General features: G+C 35.6%; 1 protein-coding gene across 2 annotated transcripts; it reads left to right on the top strand.

The window, feature by feature from the left end:
* Nucleotides 1-1,706: 1,706 nt before the first annotated feature.
* Nucleotides 1,707-20,739, top strand: LOC105051376 (kelch repeat-containing protein At3g27220). 2 transcript variants are annotated; one of them, XM_010931780.4, is made up of 7 exons: nt 1,707-2,045; nt 3,004-3,195; nt 4,268-4,497; nt 4,909-5,079; nt 9,203-9,308; nt 12,932-13,138; nt 20,288-20,739. In XM_010931780.4, the coding sequence occupies exons 1-7, from the start codon at nt 1,848-1,850 to the stop codon at nt 20,450-20,452; spliced, it is 1,269 nt and encodes a 422-aa protein (XP_010930082.1). In that variant the 5' UTR covers nt 1,707-1,847; the 3' UTR covers nt 20,453-20,739. The 2 variants fall into 2 exon arrangements, with proteins under 2 accessions (XP_010930082.1, XP_010930083.1); XM_010931781.4 differs by lacking the exon at nt 12,932-13,138.
* Nucleotides 20,740-24,353: the final 3,614 nt, after the last annotated feature.

The raw sequence follows: 24,353 nt of genomic DNA, 5'->3' as shown, positions 1-24,353 counted from the left end.
ATGAATGCATGATGAAAATGAATTACGATTCATGATTGTGAAATATACATGATTTATACATACATGATGAGTTTATAACTTATTTTGTTATATACTCTATGAAATACTTTATTTTGTATTATCTGTTATTTTTAAATATTGCATTATCATGAAAAACTTATGCTTGATCCGATAAGGAAGCGCAAGTTCTACTTACTGGGCTAGTGTAGCTCATATTCTTTTGTTTTCTTTTTGTTTGAACAGAGAAATAAGGTTAGGATCGGCAAAAAGAATCCAAGCTTGAAGATCGACATAGCAAGCTAAAAAATTTGACAACAGAAGTTTAATTTATTTTATAATCATGAATTTGTAGTTATTTATGAATGTTGAGATTCGGATTAGTACTTACTTTTGGATTTAGATGCTCTGAACCAATATTGGTTCGATTATTTGATGAATAATAGAATTAAATTTTTTATTTGACGAATTTTAGATGATTATGATGGATTGACTTCGTGTTATCGTGGGCTCCATCTCTCGGTAGCATAGCCGTGTTATGTCCCGGATTTGGGGCGTGACATCATATGTTTAGGATAATATTTCACACACCTCAATTTAGGCAAGATCTTTTCAGTTTCTTATTTTTTTAGTATTCTATTTTTCATCTAAGAAAACAAAAGTTATATGAACAACAATAGCAATTTCTAGATATTTTTGAGTGATCTTTTCCAACAAGAGATACAACGATGAATAAATACATGATCTAAAATTTTGATTAAAAAGTAGAACAAATAATATTTATGATTAGTGTATTGCCATTTATGAAGTAAAATGAACATCTCAAGCTTAAAAAATGCACATTGGAGATCGAATTAGATTGCTTGGCAATCATATGGAATTAACATGTGGTCAAGCTCTAAACTTTTGACTAACTATTACTCATCCAAGAATAAGAATGCGCCCAAATCCAAATAGGAGAAAATTCATTAGACCCATCGGGTTTATAGGGTAGGCTTGAGCATTAGGGAGACCTACAACTTACATATCACCATCATGCTTCAATTGTGTCTAAGTCTAAGCGCCAAACATCATTTAGTAAGTTAAATTTCTTTCACATCCTACAAATGAGCTATCATTGGCCTGGTTCCAAAGTATAATAAGTGTCTTTATATAAAAAAGTTTATGAACAAAATTTATTTATATGAGTAAATTATAAAATGTAGGTCTAGATCCAAGTCTAATTAAGTTAGTAGAAATTAGCCATGCATCATGATGCATTATATGATCATGCCAAAGCTAATATCTAAGCCCTTACTTTATCATGCAGCATGATGGTTAGAAGTATATTTAGAGGGTGTTTGGTTGAAAAGAATTAAGGTCTGAAATGAGAATTGGAATGGATAACTCCTGTTCCAGTTGCTTGATTGACGGGAGTCCCATTCTGATTTCAATTTTCGGATGAAATGAAAATGATTAAATTTATTTAAAATTTAATTTTTTTTTTTTTTGAATTCAATTTTTTTTGAATCCAATCACGAATAGAGAATTTTTTTTTTTTAAATAACATGAGAGTTAGATCCAAATATGCCCATGGCACAGTAAATATTTATTAACCATATCTGTCTGTCAAACTATGTGTTAGATGATGATGCAGTGAGGTCATAATTTCAAATTTTAAAAAAACAAACAGTTAGATTATAATTATACCACTGCTCGGAAAAATTAAATTCCACCGACAATGGCCCGGCAACTGGAGCGTACCAGAATCAGAAGGAAGACGATAGAATTATTCCCCGTAAAACCCTCTTCCTTCCAATGCCGTCGATCCAAACCTCCCACTCGATTCTCCATCTCTAGAGTTTGAATCCATGGCGAGATTCGCGTCCAAGCCCGCTGCGAGGAAGTACCTCCTCGTTCTGGCGTGCATCGCTATCCTCGGTATCGCCCTCGTCGCAGATTTCCTCTGGGCTTCATCCAATGCCTCCTCATCCTCTCCCTATTGGTCCACCACGCTCGATTTCTCTCTAGATAACGTCCCCAGCCTCGGCTCTCCCCCGGCCACGCAGGTCAGTCCGATCTCCATTTGATTTCAGCTTGCTAGATTCTTGAACCAGGGTTTTGGTAATCGCCTCTTGGTCATGCTTATGAGTCGGTTCTATCGGGCATTGGCGGCCTTCTGATGTTGAAAACTTGGAATTTCTTTCTCAAAATTTTCAAGAAAGGCGGAATCTTTGATTGACATTGCATAAGTTGCTTGGTATTAATTCCTTTGCTATTTGATTAGCATTTCGTAAGTTGCTCGATCTTTTCTTCTTTCTTTTTTTTTTGTTTCTTTTTTTGGTCTGGGCGTAGTTTTGATTCCCTTGCCCGGTTTAATTGGCAGTTTAAGCTTAGGTGTCTCAGATATCATGTCTCCCAGTTTATAATCATGCTGAAACTTAGAAGCCCTGGGATTTTTCCTTTGAATGTAGTGTATTTGCTTTCCTGGATTGAGTATTGCTGTGGTTCTAATAATGCGGAGGGCATCATTAGTCTCACATTAGTTGTGGGTCAGAGGGGACTAGAGGAAAAAATCTTTCTCACGTGATGCATTTTTTAAGGGACAAAATCGTGAGGCCCATGGACCAGAGCGGACAATACTTCACGTGATGGGCCGAGCCCTTGTCCGCAATAATAACACGCCAGGTAGGGGCTGAGATCCATCTTGGTTCTCTGGGACTGAGATCCATCTCGATTGACTGTGGGACTCTTCGGACTGTATACAATCAAAATTCCTCTTGACTGGGGGGCTCTGTTGTGGTTCTAATAATATAGAGAAAAAATCCTTCACACGTAAGGTGTCTTTTAAGAGGCAAAATCATGAGACCCATGGGCTAGAGCGGATAATACCTCACGTGATAGGTCGAGTTCTTGTGCACAACAAGTGTAGTATGCATTTCTGGATTGAGGAATCGAAGGATGAACTTGTGATTGCAGGTTTTTTTTTTTTTAATTTTTTTTTTGCTCTTTTTTCTTTCCTTACAGGTTAAGGAGATGAGTAAAAAGGATGACAAATCGGCCATGCTGGAAGATCTAAATGCAACTTTTGCCGATATACCAGCACCACTATTAAAGTGGGAAGAGATGGCAGAGGCACCAGTACCTCGATTGGATGGAGCTGCTATACAGATTAAGAATCTTTTATATGTGTTTGCTGGATATGGTACCATTGACTATGTGAGAAACCTAGCTTAAAAAAAATTTTCTTCTTCATTGGATCTTCATATATTGACTTACTGCAGATCAGCATGACTTAATCACATGATAGCAAATAGCTTTGTCATTTGCAAGTCATTTTGGGCACTTAACCAACTTCCAACTGGCGTGTTCAGGGTTTTTGCCTGAATTTGATTTTTATTGGATATGGACAGCATCTATATGTTCAAATTTCCATTTTAAAAGCACATGCACCCTTTTTCCCCCCACTTGTTCTTTTTGTTTTACATGTGGTGAAGTTGAACTGTGATATCCACCTACAACATGTTGATTCCATGTCTAGTGAAAAATAAATTTAGGAATTGCAGTTCATAGTTGTCATGAATAGTTCTGAATAAGATAACACTCTTATAATGAACAAGCATAGGAACTTAACTGATGGTGTTATATACTATGTCCAACCAAAATAACCACAACCACTATGTTTTGTTCCAACTATCTAAAATCGGCTTATGAATACTTATTCTCCAAGATTTCCTAGCAGAACAAGTATTTTTACATAAGTTTCTTATCATCTCTTATAACACCCTCCTATATTAACATAGGGCTTTTCCACTTCCTAAACCCTTTAAATGCAGAGCATCTTGCTATAGCTTCCTTAGATCTTAATCTGACACAATGTTATAAAAAATGGCCCTTATGAAGCATGCAGCAACCATTAAACATACAATAGCCATTTAGTCTTCCTAGTCATGTAAATGTCTATTGGAGTGCTAAGGCGCTTTGTGATCCACTCAATCACTTAATAATTACTATCAAAAAAACCACTTAATGATCACCAACTGACATAATCTAACAATTATATTTCATTACTTTCTTTGAGATGTTGGATAGGCTAAATTGTCAAGAGAAAAATATGAAAACTGGTCTCACCATAGATGAAGGACAAGACTGTTAAGTTATTGTTGCTAGATTCTTGAACAAGAGCAGTTATCTTCTTAGTTACAATTTATTTTCTAGTTAGATGATAGTTTTATGCTTTTATATTATTTAATGATCTTATGGGTTTTATTCGGTGTGTTCTTTATTGTAGGTGCATTCTCATGTGGATATCTATAATTTTACTGATAATACATGGGGAGGAAGGTTTGATATGCCCAAAGAAATGGCACATTCACATTTAGGAATGGTAACAGATGGAAGATACATATATGTGGTCACTGGACAATATGGACCTCAATGTAGAGGGCCTACAGCTCGCAACTTTGTGCTGGACACTGAGACGAGAAAATGGAGTGATTTACCTTCCTTACCCGTTCCTAGGTGTGTGCCATGGATGAGCTTACATTGATCACATGAAAACCTAAATTTTACCATGATACAGTCATAGCCAATGAACCTTATTCCTTCTGGATTGACTTTATGATATGTCTGCTATTTCCTATATAGTGCAAAGAAAAGCCTTTCCAGATCTACTTTTATGCAACTTTCATCTAGGATTTTGTAGATTCTCGACTTCTTATGACCTTTCCATATAATCTTGAGCCCCTTTCCATCTAAAATTTTGCTTTTCTATTTTTTTCTTTAATCTCATTACTTGTCAGCATTCCTAAAATCTCAGCAGAACTGTAAAACTAAAGGTCTTTCTCATTCTATCAATTATTATGCTTGAGAAATTTCACTTTTAAGATCATAGTTCTGTGGGTTGAAAGGTATTAATACATGAATTCTTAGGTATGCACCAGCCACCCAACTTTGGAGAGGCAGACTCCATGTTATGGGTGGCAGCAAGGAGGACCGCCATGAGCCTGCATTGGATCATTGGAGTCTTGCTGTAAAGGATGGCAAAGCCTTGGAGAAAGAATGGAGAAATGAAATACCCATTCCACGTGGTGGTCCCCACAGGTTTGTAGGGCATTGTTTTCCCTTTAAAGATACGACTACTTCTTTACCCACTCCTTATAACTTATGTCGATAATTTAATAGTAGCTTTCATTCGTGAAACTTGCTTAGCTCAGATTTCCTTGGCCTAACACTATGTAAGTTGTGGAGTTGCAGTGAGGTTGAATTCATCTTCCAGTATTAGGTCTTTAGGTAGTAATATGACATACATTGGTTGTATAACTGGCATCTCTATCCTTTCTGCATCTCAACATTCCTGGTATCCATGAGTGCATTTACATCTCAGAGAGTAGGTACCATCAGCCCTTGTTGCCTATTGGAACCCCGAATTATGTCTCAGTTGCCCAATGCAAGCTTGAAAACCTCAAATTTTTCCATTCTAGATGCTCAATAGGCCCTCCAAAAAAAAATTGGTTTATTTTTTTCCACTTTGTCAAGCTTTTTCTATTTTTACTCCTTGCAATCATAAAATCTGTAAGATATCTGGATCTTGTGAGTGCATTAACACCATAAGTAGAAGGAATCAGGGTTGACAATGTAAACAAAAAAATTACAAGTTCTCTGCAGACTGCAGAGCACCTGAAACTTTGGCCAGGGATTTTCCAGTCAGGAGAGGCCTCTTGGAAGGGTTAAGGCTTAGAAGTAATCAGCATGTCAGTGTTTCAATGGACCAAAAAGCCTTAGCAGATGAGTACATTGAACTGATAATGTGCACTGTGGTGTCTGAAGATTGAAGAGGAAACTTAAAAGTCTAAAAAGACTGAGAAGTTTATCATCTGGCATGGTAGTTAATGACCTTAAGGGCAAGTAATTTGACTAGTGGAAAAAACTTCAATAGACTTATATGCAAGGAATGCCGTACCAGGCCGAGCCGCCCGGAACGGGGCGTGGCGAACCATCCCGACGGAGAACCGAGATGGTTCCGGCATGCAAAACGGCACATGCTGGTGCCGGGGAAGAAAAGAGAGGAAAAGAGAGGAAGAGGAAGAGAGAGGAAGAAAAAAAGGGGCCGAGGTCCGTCGGAGGGGCCGCCAGAGGGCCTTCGGCGGGCCGCTGTGGCCGTCGGGCGGCGTAAACGCCTCCCGCGGCTCCGCGCGTGGAACAGGGGCGATTTGCCCCGATTTTTTATTTATTTATTTTTTAAATGTTTTTCAAAATGAAGCCGGCATGGGGTTTGCCGGCTTATTTTGAAAAATATTTTTTTTTTAAAAAAAATAGAAAATAGGGACGGATCGCCCCTGTTCCACGCGCGGAGCCGCGGGAGGCATTTATGCCGCCCGACGGCCATGGCGGCCCGCTGGAGGCCCTCCGGTGGCCCCTTCGGCGGAACCCCCCTCCCTCTTTTTTTTTCTTCCTCCCTCTCTCTCTCTATTTCTCTCTCTTTCTCTCTTTTTCTTCTCCAGTTCGGCTTTATTTTCCTTCATCAGTTCGTCTCGGTTCGGAACGGAACGGAGGCGTGTCGAACTGTACCGCTGGTTGGTCGATCTGGCCACCGGTACCGGTTCCGCAGACTTTGCTTATATGTATATAAAAGGATTATTAATGTCAGTTTCTTGTGCTTTCATCTCATATAAGGAAACTTATGGTAAGATGGTATGGATTGCTAACATATCTTCAAAGGTTCATATCTTCTTTTTGGATGCCTTTACACCATCGTTTTATATTGTTCAGCTCCCTTGATCATGAGTAGTCTTATAGGGCAGCTAAAAATCAGACTATATACGTCTCGTTTGCAACTTAGTGAAAAAATATGTTTGATCAATATGTTGCTTTTTTTTGCTATCTCCAGTCCTCCAGAAAGCCTGGTTCAGCTAGAGATCTGCAAGACTGCAATGAGCCAATTGTGATGAAAGCTTATCTTGGAGCAGACCCATGAAATTTATTGGCTGTCTGGTTTGAAGTAGAATAAGAGATTTTTGAGAAGTAATTCAAGTAAAACATGTATCATTTCTACAATTGTAATATACACTTAATATGCTGGGCATTAATGGAGGAGAAGAGTAACGAAGAGTGCATAAGTCATAAGGTGGAAAATTTACTCCACTAGTAATTCCATATTGTGAGGGCCATACATGAGCGATAATTGTTCAATGACTTCCTATGTGTCCTCATTTCTATATCAATATACAGAAAAAGGATACTAGCATTAAAAAATTATTAAATACCTATTATATGAATCTTTCTACATTCAAGGTGACATGATGATCTTCATTTGGAATATTTAATGAGTATCTTTAACAAAGATCACATTATCAGTGATATCATGTACTGCATCATCCTAAACTTTCTCATGAACTTTATCATCCGCTCCAAATTGGAGAGCATTTCACCTCATCATTTTCAGATGGTATCTTAAAATCTGTTTGTTTTGGTTCATCTGAATTGGATGATGTGATCGTATGTATCTGATCACCAGTTTCTTTTTCCCTTTTTTTCTTCTTGCTTACACTTATTCTTATATCTAAGCTGTTGTTGGTGATGTGGGAGCCTCCTCTTTTCTGTTTTTAGCTAATGGGCATACCTTGTCACCCCATGTATGATTGATAAAGATTAAAGAACTTTGATGTCCATAGAGCATGAGTTTGTGGAACTTCTGTGAACATGGAGCTTCGTACTCTTGAATTGAAAGAAAATACCAGAAAATGATAATAATTGTGCTAAAAGAAATTCTTCAATAAGCTTTTTCTGTGAGACATACCTCCTTGAACAGCAACCACCATCTCCTTTTAGAAAGAATGTATATTATCTTCTCATGTACTTTGTAAAATAAAAAATATCTCGTGATTTTATAATTGTAATGCCACAAATACCTTTCTTCTTGAAAACCCCAAAAAAAGCAAAAAAAAACTCAATTGACATTTTTTCTCAGCCACAAGTCTTCATTAAATGTACCTTATTAAATAGATGAGTATCATCACCACTATAATTCTTGACTTTATCTTTATATGTTTTTGTCATTTTTGTTTCGACTTGTTAGTGAGATCATCATTTAACATAGGTCATTTGATAGATTACAAGCAAAGATATGGTCAAATGAACCTAGTGATGCACGGACTTGGACATTTGTGCATGCATCCAAGTGTCTGATTTGGCAAGAGGATAAAAACAGGAAGGGATGCATGAAAAAACTATTTTTAATGTTTTTAAAACTAAACAAAAAGTATTAAATGAAGTACTTATTAAAAGACGATATGGACAGAAAATATTAATTGATTGGGTGCAATGGGAGAGTGGCATTAGCTCTGCATTTTTTTTTTTTTTTGTGTATTTCAATTTTTTGTTTGAGATTTTTATGTGACTATTTTAGTTTTACAGAAATCTCACGGGAAAAGTTAAAAGCTGATATGTTATTTCCCATTATTCCTGTTATAGCTGGCACCAGCTGTACATCATTTGATTTTCACATGGGAGATTTGTGTTACCAGGACACAAGAGGTTGTAAACTTTTTTTCTCTAAACAGTTGGGCACAATATAGATAGACATCTGCACCCTGTCTTAAATTGGATGTAAGCCATATTTACATTATAATACTATACAAGGATCTACTTGAAAAGGCATCGATGTATATATAGTTAAAACCACCTTTAGAAGTTAATGCCTATGTGATCATCCATTGTTGATAAGAATCACCCATTTGACTGGACCATTCAGGTTGCCAGTTGTCACCACGATAATTATTCTTGATGTTATCAAGGATCATATTTGTCAATAATTTAGATGGTGTACTAAAATATCAAGTTCTAACAGTGGGCAAAATTGTGTCATGGAGTCCGGTTTTGGTGCCTTATGTTGTTCTTGGTGTAGCCTATGGACTTGAGTCTTGTTATGATATCCCATTTGCTTAAGGTCATTTTGGAGGCCGAATGATCATAACTTTCTGTGTTTAGGTACCTGCGAGCATCCACAAAATAACTTTTATATCACTCTTTTACCTACAAGTGTCCATTAATGTGTTAACAAACATTTAATCTGATAAAGAAAAAAATAGAGCATGGATTTTTCTTGTGAAGCTTTAATGGTGCTTGTTATGGCACTATGGTGCCTTCTTAGTTAGTGGTAAATAGCATATCGTTTCTATTCTTAATGTCATTTCCATTCTTAATGTAATATATAATCTGTCACCAGAGCTTGTGTTGTTGCTAATGATCAACTGCTTGTTATTGGTGGTCAAGAGGGTGATTATATGGCTAAGCCTGGATCACCAATTTTCAAGTGCTCCCGAAGAAATGAGGTATGTGACTGAACTATTTGTTTATTTCATATATTAAGCATTTTAGACATCTTGAGTAAAACTCCAGCCAATTGATTTACTAATTCTTTTTAATTTTGTCCTTTTTTATACTAATTTTAAACCTCGTTGTAGTATATCATCTATGGTATCCTTGATGTTGCTTTTTTGTAACTTTGTCCTGGAATTCGATGATTGATAAAATCGTATCAAATGGCAACCTATGAAGCATGGCATAGATATAAGATATAGATACGACATGATATAAATACACGAATACAACAAATCTTGAGAAAGTAATATATGATATGGGAATGGATTTATGTATTTTTTTTTACATGTATATCTAAAAGAGCATCCATAGAGATAAATTGGGCTATCGCAGTATCATGGTCCATGCTGTATACAATATCATCAACTTCTGCAGAACTTTCACATTAGCACACTTAGTTTTCAAAAATAGGACACTTTACATAATATTGGATATGTATTTGAGAAGTATGGCATGATATCAGTATCCGATGCATATCAGATACAAACATGGCATTCAATCTAAAGTATCCATGCTCCGTAGATGGTGACAATTATGCATCTTTATAAAAAGATAGAGCTTGATAATGAACATTTGTTTAAAATGCTCTTGTTTTTTTTCCTGACAATGAAGGTAAGGATTTAAATTTTTGGTGATGCCTTATTTTTTTGGTAAGTATCTTATTTTAAGTAGAGGAATGTACAAAACAAATGTGGAGCACAAACCCATGCACACCCATGCAATGTCCAAACCAAGGCAGTACAACACCATGCAAGAGAACCCATTACAAAAAAAACCCTAAAAGAAGAAACTCGGAGGTCGACATGCCTTTTAAAAGAATATTGATATAGATTGTCTTAGTCCAATGGCAGAGCCATAGGGCTTGAGGGAGGCGCATGCACCTCTGCTTGCCATGTAAAGAGGCAAGGGGGAAATCCAATATGTCACATCTTATAGCTGGAGGGTTTTCTTCTTTTTTTTTTTCTTCTTTTTTTCCCTTTCTTTTTTTTTTTTTTTTTGTTGGGTGGGGGGGAATGGTATAGAGCTGGAGGGTTTTCAAAGGCAGGAGTCCTTTTTCTAGTTGGCATCCCTCTTCTTTAAATGGAGATGGAGATGAGGCATCACCCCTACTTCTACCTCATATGAATGTCTAATGTAGAATTTAAATTGCTTTAATGCCAATTTTTTTCCTGGCTCCACACTTCCAAAACTTGGGCACCAAACTTTGCTACTGACCCCTAATACATTCTTAATGAAAATACCATCATCGCTTCCCTCCCCTTCTAAGCATGCTTTTCCTTCCCAAGCTCTCTCAACAGAAAAGCCATCTAGACTGCAATTTATTCTACTACAAGCCCCCTCACAAGGTCTGTAGCACAATCAAATATGCTTTGTTTTCCTTTTTTTCTAATCTGTAGAAAGAAATAAAGTTCTCTTGAGCTGATAGTAAAACCAATATTCTGTTGCAACCTATATTTCCCAAAAAGTTCTCATATTGTTAGGATTGAATACTGGAGTAAATTGAACAAGGTTGAGGGTTTAGAATTTGCAAGAAGTAGTACACGAAGACCATGTTGAATAGAAAAAAGTAGATGTAACCAATATGTGAATAAACAGATTTGAGAGAGGAGAGGTTTTGCAACATTGGGAGAAATATAGGATTAATAATTTGTTATCTTGTAATATTTTACAACTATTCTTTAAATGAAATTTTGAATACAATTTCAGATTTTTATGTGTCTCTTGCATGTGTCTTGATAATGTTTTTAGGAATTAAAATTTCTATGCTAGCATCTCATTGTTATGATTTTAATATACAAAATTTAGCTCAAAAAGCATTTTAATGTACAAACATATCCATCGTATTAATATCCAAAGATTAGAATATGACTATAAAATTTCCAAAGACTTGGCTTATTGTTTTAATGTTTTACAAAAGATCTTTGTAGTGCAATCTTTTACCACATATCCTATACCATATTAATCAGTGTTCACCAAACCCACCCAATAGGTCATTTGGGCCCATACCGAACAGAACTGGCCAAATCGGGATAGTTAGGTTGTCTAGGTCGTTCGTTTATAAACACTCCCCCACACTATCTAGCCGAAGGTTCAAGAGGGCTCTCAAGTTTGAGACCTTCGGCTTGCTCACTCTCCCTTCTTCAACATCGACCGGCACCTCTCTCCCCTCTTCGACTCCAGCTGGCACCTCTCCCCTCTTCGATGCCAACCAATACCGTTAGGTAGGCCCTCGTCTCTCTCTCTCTCTCGAAAGGGGTTTCGTCACACTTTCTCTCAAAAGGGGTTTCGACTCCGATCTCTTCCTCCCTCTCCTCCTCCTCCTGTGAGCCCCTCCCTCCCTCCCTCTGTCTCTTTCTCTCTGTCCCTTCTCTTACTCTCCCTCCCTATGGTCCAACATGCCCTTGGTACGATACATATCAGTATCCTACCAAACCAATCACCAACTAGTACAAAGCCAGTATTGATTCAGCAAAACTTGATATTAATAATTGCAAGATTAAAACAAAAATAAAAATAGATAGGTTTTAATCTCGATAATAAGATGATTAGAAAGCGGTGATCAAGAGTTTACTACATCATGTCTCTACTGGGAACATAAAGACCAACAACTTACTGCTGGCCAGGGTCACCTAGCATAATATGGATGAGCAGAATTTTCATTTCAATTCACAACAAATGAAGCTTTCACAGTTTCACTTTTAGGCAATACGATGACTACTAAACATCTCAATTCTCAAATGACAAGTCAAAAGCAACCTCTTGATACATTAACATAACCTTAAATTACAATAATGGAACACTTGCTATATTCAGATATTAAGTACTCATTCAAAACTCATATTTTTCAAAATTCTTTTGTCACAATATATTAGGGTACAGGCAGAAAATCATGAAAACTTTGATCATTTGCACCTAATTTTTTGAGACAATGAAAGAATAACTGAGATGTGCGCTGCCAGTTGTGCATGCATGGATGCCCTCCTGTTCATTATCATAGATATATCATGGGTTATTAATTGAACAATAATCACTGTGATTATGAAAACAAACCAGATTCAGCAAGTGGAGATAAGAAGCATTTTCCACATGAATGCTTTGAGTTTTTTATGACTTCTACAACTTCTCATTCACCTTATAGGTTTGATATAGAGGCTGTAAGCTCCCCTATCCAATCACCTCACTCTGTTCAAGTTCCATTTGAATAAGCAGCTCATTAATTTTTATCAACATTAAAGATCCTGTTTGACTTATTTCTTAGCATTATATTACTTCCATGGTTAGATTGTCAAAAAAATTAATAATAATTTGGAACATTAAGCTTGCCTGATAATTTATGTTCATGCAAGTAATTGTGGTTCCTCTGTGATTGGCATTAAATTTTCCCCTTTCCTGGTGGCAAGATTCTAGATATTGCTGGCTAAGCTTTTTGATAAGTTTGAATATGTGCTCTCTCTCTTTCTCACAAACACACACACACACACACACACACTCTCTCTCTCTCTCTCTCTCTCTCTCACTATGTGTGTGTCTTTTCAAAGTTGTCCTTCATATTCATGGTTATGTGCTAATCCAGGTGGTGTATGGTGATGTCTACATGCTTGATGATGGGGTAAAATGGAAGCAACTGCCACCCATGCCAAAACAAGATTCCCATATAGAATTTGCATGGGTTAATATAAACAATTCAATTATAATTGTTGGAGGTACAACAGAGAAACACCCTGTGACCAAAAGAATTGTGCTGGTTGGTGAAGTATTTCGATTCAATTTAGATACATTGGTACGAACCATTTTCCTGCTTATTTGCTTTAGTAAATAAAAAGGATTATTTGCTCCAAAGTTTGCCATTCTTTTGATAGGTGCTTCTATCACGAGGTCATAAAGCCTTACTGCATTATTTAAGGTGCAACTTTCATGTTCAAAGGCACAAGAAGATGGCTAGCAAGCAGCATAAGACACTGATCATATGCGCTGCTGGTTCAACTTTCAACTATGTAGAACAGACAATACCTTTAGAAAAAAGATTTTTAATGCTTGATCGGCTAGAATATAAATGTTGGTGAACAGATAAAATCTCTTGATAGAAATGTCCCAGATGCAATGTGGTAGAGCAGGTGGAAGCATAGATCTAGAGATCTTAGGTATGAATTTCAGCTTTCTGGCTTGCGGCATGTAGCCTTCTTTATTCTATTGTCGCCCAAACTATATGCATGAGAAACTAGAAACTTTGGAAGAAATAGAACTATAACTTAAAAGCACTAGATGCAAATTATATCACTTATTTTCCCAAATAAACAGATACCAGTATTTTGGTTATTCTTGGAAATCACCACTAACATGTTATACCCTAATTATCTGAAATATTGCTAAGCTAGTTTTCCCTATCCATTTTGTGCAATCTGTCTGTTCAAAAACAGAAAAGAAGAGAAATAGAGTAGAGGAAAAAAATCTGTTCAAAAATAGAATAGAGGAAAAATTGATTGTCTATTTCATTTAACCTCTAAAGGGCTTTTATAGGCATTTAGATGCAATGTATTTGGACAACTATTAAACATGATAAGATCCTCATATATATGATTATAACCAAATATGGTTATAATCATATTACATACCGAATTTTGTCTAACAATATATGGCTACAACATCCTCATATATATGGTTATAATCTAATATGGTTATAACTATATTACATACTATGTTAACCATATTACATATTATGTTTTCTAACACTCCCCCTCAAGCTGGAGCATATATATCAAACATTTCCAGCTTGGTACATAAGGAAGAAAAGTGAGTAGACCCAAGAGCCTTAGTAAAGATATCAGCCAACTGATCCTCTGACATTGTGTGGGGAGTAACAATCTTTCCTGATAAAACAGCATCCTGAATGAAGTGACAGTCAACCTCATTGTGCTTAATCCGTTCATGAAAGACAGGATTGTTTGCAATGTATATAGCAAACTGATTGTCACAATGCATCACCATAGGTTTAGAATAAGAAACGCCAAGTTCTCTTAACAAAGAATTGATTTATATCATCTCACAAGCTGTGTGAGCCATCATCTATACTTAGCCTCAGCATTTGAACGGGCTACTATTTGTTTTTTTACTTTTTCATGTAACAAGATTTTCTCCAATAAAGATGCAAAAACCTGATGTGGATTTCCTATCACTCATCGAGCCAGCATAGTCAGCATCAGAATAGGCTTCAATTTGTAAATATCTATTTCTTTTATACAAAAGATCTTTTTCTGGGGCTCTCTTAATGTAATGCAAGATCTTTAATACAGCATTCCAAGGACAAACCTTAAGTTTCTGCATATACTGACTTACTATCCCCACTACAAATGAGAGATCAGGTCTTGTGATTGTCAAATAGATAAGTTTTTCCATTATTCTAAGATACCAAGTGACATCCTCAAAATCATCATCTGAATCATCAATCTCTGATGGTAACTGAGAATCGATAGGAGTAGAACTTGATTTACAATCAAGTAAACTTGTCTCCATCAATAAATCAGTGACATATTTTCTTTGAGAAAGAAATACTCCGTGCGACTGATATGCCACTTCAATTCTCAGAAAATGTCATGGTTTGCCCAAATTTTTGGTGACAAAATGATTCTCTAAGTGTTCTTTGATCCGAACAACCTTATCATGATTACTACCAGTCAGAAAAATATCATCTACGTATATAGCAAGAACAACCAATCCAAAAGATGTTTGCTTCACAAAAATTGAGTGATCAGACTTGCTACAATGAAATTCAATTTTGTTAACAACTTGGCAAAATTTGTCAAACCAGGCCCTTGGATTCTGCTTGAGGCCATAGATAGCCTTCTTTAGCTTGCAAACTCTCCTACTGAGCAACATAATCGGGAGGTTGCTCTATATAAATAACCTCAAACAAATCTCCATATAAAAAGGCATTACTTATATCCATCTGGTGTAGTTTTCAGCCTTGATTAATTGCAATAGAGAACAGAATGCAAACTGAGTTGAGACGAGCAACTGAGGAAAAAGTCTTAAAGTAGTCAATACCATAGATTTGGGTGTATCCTTTAGCGACAAGACGAGCTTTAAAACACTCTACTGTGCTATCAGGTTGGTACTTGACTGTAAAGATCCATCGACATGCAACAGGATGAACACTGGATGGTGGTGAAACCAACTCCCAAGTGCCATGACTGACTAGAGCAGCCATCTCTTCATCCATGGTCTGTCTCCATCTGAGATCAGATTTAGCCTCTTGATAGGTCCTGAAAATAAATATAGAAGATAGATTCCACAAAAGATCGAAAAGAAGGTAGAAGATAATCAAAAATCATAGAGGCAGATATTGGGTGCAAAGTATAAGATCTTTTGTCTTTTCGTAATGCAATAGGCAATTCTGAACCTGGAAAATGGCTTGTAGGAAACTCAGACGGAGATAACATAATTGATGATGGTAAAGATGGAGGAGCTTTTTTTTCGCAACGACTGTAAACCTGCAAAGATGGTGAAGTAGAAGTACTAAAAGATGGAGCTATAGAAGTTTTGGGAGGAGCAATAGGCTGTAAAGGAACACTAGATGACTCGGAAGAGAGAAAAAAATGGAGTGGTTTCAAAGGAGACATCAATAAAGACAAAATATCATTTAGAAAGAGGATCATAACATCGGTATCCTTTCTGAGTGTAAAAATATCCCAAAAAGATACACTGAATGGACCGAGGAGACAACTATCTCTGTTAGGTCCTAAGAGATGAACAAAACACAGACATCCAAATACTTATGGGGTGAGAGAGAAGGATTCTTTAGAGGGATAGAGAATAGAAAATGGAGATTTTTCGTCCAATATACTTGATGAAGCCCTATTTATAAGATAACATGCTGTAAGAATGGCATCACCCCAATAAGGTTTAGGTACCTGTATATGAAACATAAGAGTCCGTGCCATATTTAAAATATGTTTGTGTTTTCTTTCAGCTACTCCATTTTGCTGAGAGGTGTAAGGATACGAGGTCTGATATATTATACCATGAGAAGCACAAAAATCTACAAAATTGGATTGTGAGTTTTCAAAGGCATTATCAGAGCGAAGAACTTTGATAAAGGTGAAAAATTAAATTTTTATTTCATTATAAAAATTTTGAAATATAAAAAAGACTTCAGATCGATTTTTGAGGAGATACAATCAGGTCATCCTAGTGTAGTCATTAACAAAAATCACATAATATCTAAAACCCGAGTCAAGATAGGACTCGGACCTTAGATATCCGAATGGATTAATGTAAAGGGAGAAGAACAATGCTTACTAACAGAAGAAGGAAAGGACACTCTGTGATGTTTTCCTAACTGGCAAGTTTCACATTCAAAACTATTCGAAGACTTGGAAAGAAGATCAAGATTCTTTGGAACTTCTGTAAATGGATGACCAAGACGATAATGCCACTGATAAGGTGAGCTGGAGAATGACAATATGGCACAAGCAGAAGATATTGTATCAGCAAAGAAGTAAACTCCATCCATCTTAACATCGCCATTAATCGTCTTCCTCATGCTGAGATCCTGAAGTGGCAACGAGAAGGGTAGAACATAACCAAGCAATTTAAGGATTTAATAAGACATCCAATGGATAACAAATTCAAATGAGATTTAGGAGCATATAGGACATCTGTAAGAATGAGTGTAGGAGAAATCCTCACGGTACCGCATCTAAGAATAGGAACTGAAGTGCCATCCGCCATAGTGACAGATAGCATATAAGACAATGGAGTGTATGTAAGAAAAAGACCTCTGTTACCTGTGACATGAAAAAAAGCATTTGAATCTAATAATCAGGACATACCAGGAGTGACTGTAGTAGCCATCTCAAGAGTTGAAGACACAACTGATGGAGTTGAAGATATGGAGGTACTAGTGGATTGGAGAAATCTCTCGTAGTCAATCCGAGAAATCAAAACCGAGTCATCAGTAGTAGGAGTGGCACCAATGTCAGATGAAGCTATAGAAGAAGCAATACTAGCAGGACGAGAGGCAGAAGGCTTTCCAAATTTCTACCAACAATGTTCAGCAGGATGATTTAAACGTCCACAATGTGGACATGATGGAAAAGAATTGCGTCCACGTCCACGACCTCCGTGACCCCCTCGGCCACTACGAGTACCAACAGCAAGAGTAGTGTTCTCCATAGATAGAGAAGATGTGAGCTGTAACTCAGTAACATATAGAACACGACTCATGGCATTGCTCAAGGTGGGAATGCTATCATCAGCCATGAGTTGAGCTCAAACATGAGAGAGTGAGAGATTAAGTCCAGAAAGGAACTGTGCTATGTAGAACTCTTCATGCTGCTGTTGAAGAACAGAAACATCAGCAGTAAGAGAATGATACTGGATAAGCTCAGTCCTCTTTCCCTGAAGAATATTGTAGTACTCTTGAATTTAGAGATCCTCTTGCTGCAAAGAAAAGATATCTGAGTAGGGAGAGTAGATCCTTGAGACATTCTTCTCTTGAAAGTAGGTCATCCTCAAGAAATCCCACGTCTCTTTTGCAGTGGATAGAAACATCACAGTGTTAGCAATATGAGGCTCTAGGCTGTTCAACATCTAGATATAAACAGCATAATCAACCTCTTGCCATTTGCAGAATCCACTAAATTAGCACTATCAATAGGTTTCTTATCTAGATGATAAAGTTTCCCATGGGATCCCATCATGTAGCGAAATGCCTGAGACCAAAGAAGATAATTGGCATCATTAAATTTGACATTGGTACCAAGAGAGGTGATTTTCAGATCATTTAATGAAGAGGTCATTGAGCAAATCTAGAAGATCTATCAAAAGAATAGACTGAATAGTACAGGAGATCAAGCGGCTGCAAGGAAGAATAGATCTGCAGCAAGATAAGCTGAACAACAGTAGCAGTAGAAGAAAGAGATCAAACAACAGCAGGAGAGGCCAAACAGCATAAGGAGAAACCAAGAGAAGAGAAGGGGACCGTGTGGCACCAGAGATGGCTGTGGTTTAATTAGGAACAAGGCTCTGATACCATGTTCAAAAATAGAAAAGAAGAGAAATAGAGTAGAGAAAAAAAAATCTGTTAAAAAATAGAATAGAGGAAAAATTGATTGTCTATTTCATCTAGCCTCTAAAGGGCTTTTATAGGCATTTAGATACAATGTATTTGGACAACTATTAAACATGGTAAGATCCTCATATATCTGATTATAACCAAATATGGTTATGGCTATAAGATTCTCATATATATAGTTATAATCTAATATGGTTATTACCATATTGCATACTATGTTAATCATATTACATACTATGTTTTCTAACGCTGTCCTCTACTATTCCAGCAAAAATTACATGTTCTGAATATAGGGCGGACTAGAACATTTGGAAAACAATATCTCTTCAATGCAATTTAAATCATCCAAACTGTATCCTAATGGTAGACTCTGAAGTTATTCACGAGCTAGGGAGAAAACAAATGTTTGGAAACTTGTCTCGGTTGGCAAATTCATAGCATATGATCTGAAAGCACTTATTTATGCTTTCCATCCTATTTTTGATTAAAGAGAGGAATTTTATAATTTTCCTTCTAGTTTATGTTGTGTTTAAGCTAATTTCGATTAAAAGGCTCTTAAGATCTACTACATTTAATTGTTGAAATATTTAGATCTGATATAATGAACTAAATCTTTGGTTTCTTACTTTTCTTTAGTATAAACTCTATTGCGAGGGATGTGGAATAGTATTCGAAAGATAGTGTTGTTGACTTGTTGATCAAGTTCAATGACGCTGTTTGGTGAATCTCTACATTATCTTAGAAGTTAAGGAGTCCCTTACCTGCATTATGTTCTTTCTCCTTTTCCAAAAATTTTATCTACTTGATTATCTCTTAAATTATTTACGATGTACCTGTCGCACCCCCAATCCTAAGGCACAAGCTGGAGACATGGCAGCTGCAGCATGCTCATAGAGCAAAGCTCTACAGGCATGTAAAGCTTCAACCTGTAATTCATTCTTAATAAACCTAATAACATACCAAACCCATACACAAGCAACGCTATAAATTCAGAACTAAGTCTCTTATTATCATCAATATATCTATAAAACCTTCCATAAAACTTCGAATAACATAATTCTTCAGATTCTAACTCAAAACAAACTCTCAAATACTCAAACAAAAGAATTCCATAAGATAGAAAACTCACATGTTAAGTTGCATTAAGCAAAACTAGAACAGATAAGGTCAGGTCCAAGCTAAATCAACTATCCTTGATCTAAGAAGTCCCAAACAGTAAGCTACCATTTTCAAAGACTGAATCTGAAAAGGAAGACCAAGCGTAGGCTTGACTAAGCTTGACAAACAGTTAATTCCAGTGGTTTATGAACCAAGGTTGAAAACCCTCCTGAGTCTTGACTGGTTCAAGTCAATGCTAAATTGTCCATAGTTCATCCAGGATTGGCTCAATTGCAACCTAATTTTAACAAACTAGCTGGCATCATTTCATAGCGGAAAAAACACAAGTGAATTTTTCACTTTGGAGGTCCTAATTGTTTGTAAAACAGGGTATCAGATATTGTTCCAAACAAGAGTCTCTTTATGTATTGTCATTTTATTTTTTTAAAAAAAATCTGGCATTTTCATTGATGGATTTATTTCTCATGTTTGATTTTTTTTTTTTTTAATTTCATGTTGTACCAATTTTTTGTCATCCAATCAGCATCATAGATTGTCTCTTTGACATAGCTTGTATTAGCTAAGTAGTTCTTTAAATACTATCTTTACTCTGTAGGGTTGCCATTTTTCAGTCATTAAATGTAGCCCCTCCCCAATAAGATAAGTGCAGATTCCATGTATAATGCAAAGACATGAATTAAATTGTGATCATCATCTTTCCATCATGATCCTAAGGTTAGAGGTATTCATAATGTATAGGAATGGTCAGTAATTGGGCGAATGCCTTTCCGCATCAAGACTACCTTGGTTGGATTCTGGAATGGCTGGCTATATTTCACTTCAGGACAGCGCGACAAGGGACCTAAGGACCCTTCTCCCAAGAAGGTAGTAGGATGCATGTGGAGGACAAAGTTGAGATTGTAACTTCTACCATGATCCAGCCCAAATCAGGTTTTCTTGAGCTTTATTCAGTTTGTATGTGACATTTGTCATATTATTTCATGGGTTTTAGGGGCTTCTCTTTAGTACCATATAAGCCAACCAAGCCTGTTCTTCCATTCATAGCCTCCTGAATTTTTGTATTTTTCTTATATTTGCTACTTTCTTTTCAGCATTAGCTTTGTCGCATTGTTTGCCTTACTAAGTTCCTCAGCTTGAGTAATGTTTTTAGGGGATTTTGCAAGAAAAATATACCCTATTATTTTTTCAAATTTGCAGAAGTGGAGCATTTTATTTTTGGTCACAAGGCAGAGATGTCCTTGGCCTCTGTCATGCTGATATACCCCCCTATGCTCGTAGGCCAGTATGCAAAAACTTAGTGCGTCCAAAATCTGTGCAAACAATGTTCAAAACTTGTGCAAATTTTCATACAAAATTATTTAGTCCAAACTATGGAATTAGTTTTTCAAAAGTTTGTGTTATCGGCCCCTGAAAACATAGCATTGTCCAGGCATGGTAAATATGCAGTCTTGACAAAGATCAAATACATTTCCATTTATTGATGAAAACTATATCCCATTTCAACAGGGAAAAAATGGCAAATTTGCAAATACTAAAGACAGTATATTTATTTCATGAAATCCCATATATTTACGTAAGCCCCTTTTTTTTTTTTGGTTCCTCTACTTTCTCTTTCACCCTCTACAAAATACCTTGGCATATAAAATGTTGGAAATAATTTAATGGCTTCTGCAATGCAGCATAAGAAGGTATATGATTAAAATTTTTATCATCTGTGAAGAGGGGAATTGTCAGAAGGGCATTTTTCATGGTGGACATAATGCAATTTTCGTAAGGTAATCATTTCATCAGGTCATCAACTCTGATCTCATCAAGATAGAAAAGTGTTCTTGGAATGATTGTGCTGAGAATGGGGAGTAGAGCAACAACTTGATGAGGTTTTCTTGCACTTGATAAAAAAAGGAGTGGAAGTTTCCCTTTATCCGTCACTTGCGTTGTAAAAAGTATTGTTCGCTTGCCTGCTTTGAGCTCAAAATATTTTTGTACCAGCGAAGATAACAAGAATGATAGCACCGGTGGTTCAGGTACATGATTATCTTTCTTAGATAAAAAATGATGTTAAATTTTGTTGCCTTCAGCAGAGGTGGTTTTAAAAATTTTATTATGGGATCAATATAATAAAAAAAATAAAAGAGTTATCAAGGAGAAAGAAGAAAAAAATTATTTAAAAATAAAAAAATATATAAAAAATAATATATAATATTTTAAATATTTTTTTAATAAAATATTATAAAAAAGTATCATAGTAATTTTATGTCCCCCTCCCATTGGGAGTCTTCATCTCAATTTTTTTTTTGTTTTTTTTTTTCATGCCTTAAGATTAGTGCGGGAGGGGGTGGGGTTTTTAGGATTTGATATCACATTCTATCCTCTTTAAAAATAATTTCGTCCTCAAATTTTGGTATACCTTCATTTTTACATAAAGGTACTTAATTTTCAAATCATTCTTACCATACTTTCACTATGCCACTTTCATCTAAGCCATACTTCTAAGCCTCATATTCCGAACTATTTTCTATTAACTAGCTTCATCTTTCAAGTAATGGATTTTTTTTTTTTTTTAAATACATGTTCATCATGAATACTTTATAATAAAAATGGCTCATCTAGTTTCTAAAATATATAATTCAAAGATATAGTAAACTGTAAAAGAACGGAAGAGCTATAATTAATAATCATATGGGCATCTCCTTAAGTTGGTTGAAATTGTACCTATCGCTATATTATTGCTCGTTACAGTATCCTATAAAGTTAAGACAGATGTCGTGCATTTCTTTTTTTGTGCTTGTTCAACTAAGCCAATAGCTTTGGAGTCATTTGTTTTCTTATTAGGACATTCCTATACTAAATGTCCCCACTTGCTACATCGATAACATGCTCCAAGCTTCTTAAGATAAGGTTCATGATGATTTTTATCGTAATATTCGTAAGTTTTTGCTTTTTTTTTTTAAGTTGTTCTCTAAGTTTTCATGTCGGTCATCCCGCATTTCTATTGATCTAGATCTCTTCATTTCTTGTTCTGATTTTTTAATATTCGATTTAACTTTCAAAGCTCATTCCAATACATTCTTATAGTTGTTAAAAAGATGAGAGGATAAGCGAGATCGAATCTTATATCTTAAACCATACTCAAATCTATTTGCTTTTTTTTCTCAGACTCTATGAACTAGAGGGAAAATCAATCTAACTCATTAATTTTTTTTGCATATTTCAATACTGTTATGTCATCTTTTTGCTTCAAAGTCAAAAACTTATTCTCCTTAACTAATCTCACTGACTCTAGAAAATATTGATCATAAAATATTTTCTTGAATTCCTCCCGTATATATCAGTTGGTTATCAGCATTTTTATATGCAGTCTTTATTGTAGTCCACCAAAACTCGATATTTTTTTTTAGCATAGAAATGGCTAGTCTAACTTTCACATCCTCAGGATACTGTAGTACATCAAACATCTTTTTCATTTTTCGAATCCATACCTCTACAACTAGAAGATCAAGTCCATCCTCAAATAGTGGTAGATTAAGCCTTCTAAACCTTTCATAATATGACTTTAAAGATAGTGTAGGTCGAGAACTGTAAAATCCATATCTCAAAATTTATAAATAGTTCATTACATGTCCATAATCATTCTATAAATTACAATTCGGCTGCAAAATCTTCAAGTTTGCTAGCATAGACCCTCAAGCTTGGATCATCCTTCGTCTTAACCTTATTCATCTTGATAGAAAAAGAAAAAAAAATATGAGCTATACCAGTTTAGTAAGTAAACCTTACATTATCTTACCAAAATCAAATATAAGTTTATATATGTATTAATAATCATTTAGAGAAGATGATCGTCATTGGAATATAAAATTTTTGTAATGATAATATATCATAAATAAATCATGCTCTTACATACGTATAAATCATGCAATTTACATAAACATAGTTTTCAATGCATGAAATAAATAAAGTCATAAATCATGTTAACTTTATAGGTAAAGTCATAAATCATCTGTTATTTTGTCATTTCATAATTCTTAATAATTCTCTCAGACTAAATGCTAAGGTCACTATTATTTCTGTGATAGGGCTATAATTATATCGTGCCAACTATTATAACCCATTGGTGAGGGTTGCATGCTTAGCTACTATAACCCGCTGGCGAGGGCCGTGTGCCCAGCTACTGTAATCTCCTGACGAGGGTCATGTGCCAAGCTACTATAATCCACTAGCGAGGGCCGTGTGTCCAGCTACTGTAATCCACTGATGAGAGCCATGTACCAGGCTATTGTAATCTACTAACGAGGATCGTATGCCAACTACTATAATCTGCTAGTAGGGTCGTACATAGCTATCTGAGAGTCCATAGTCATACTTCTTAAATCAGATGTTCTTAAAACAAGCATTTTTAAATCATGCTTCATTAAATCCTACTTTCTTAAATCATGCATAAATAAAATACTAGATAATTTTATAGAGCTCATAGCTAATAAATAATTTTTTAACAATAAAACATTCATGAAATCATTTTTTTCATAACAAGGCATACATTTCATACATATGGAGTTCATATTTCATAAAAAGTCATTCATATTAAAATATTTATAAATCACTATTTTACTATGAATCATGAATTTTGCAATGCATATACTTGATCCTTATTTTATGAAAATATAGAATAATTCTTTTCATGATAAAATAGTCGATAATTTCAAAAGTAAGTAAGAAGTGTCGGAATTATTTACCTCTTTCGCTTTAGCCCTTCAAACTTTGCTAGGCAAATTTATCGAACCTAATTAAACATATTAAAAATATA

This window comes from Elaeis guineensis, chromosome 9 (assembly GCF_000442705.2).
Source record: "Elaeis guineensis isolate ETL-2024a chromosome 9, EG11, whole genome shotgun sequence".
Lineage (NCBI taxonomy): Eukaryota > Viridiplantae > Streptophyta > Magnoliopsida > Arecales > Arecaceae > Elaeis > Elaeis guineensis.
The sequence above is the reverse complement of the archived record's forward strand: the minus strand, read 5'-3'. Positions and strand labels throughout refer to the sequence as shown.

Bases quoted from the DNA above. Each gene is read 5' to 3' on its own strand.
- LOC105051376 (XM_010931780.4), top strand. From the start codon at position 1,848: ATGGCGAGATTCGCGTCCAAGCCCGCTGCGAGGAAGTACCTCCTCGTT. The intron at 3,196-4,267 runs GTGAGAAACCTA...TCTTTATTGTAG, and splicing joins GATATGGTACCATTGACTAT to GTGCATTCTCATGTGGATAT. The intron at 13,139-20,287 runs GTACGAACCATT...CATAATGTATAG, and splicing joins GATTCAATTTAGATACATTG to GAATGGTCAGTAATTGGGCG.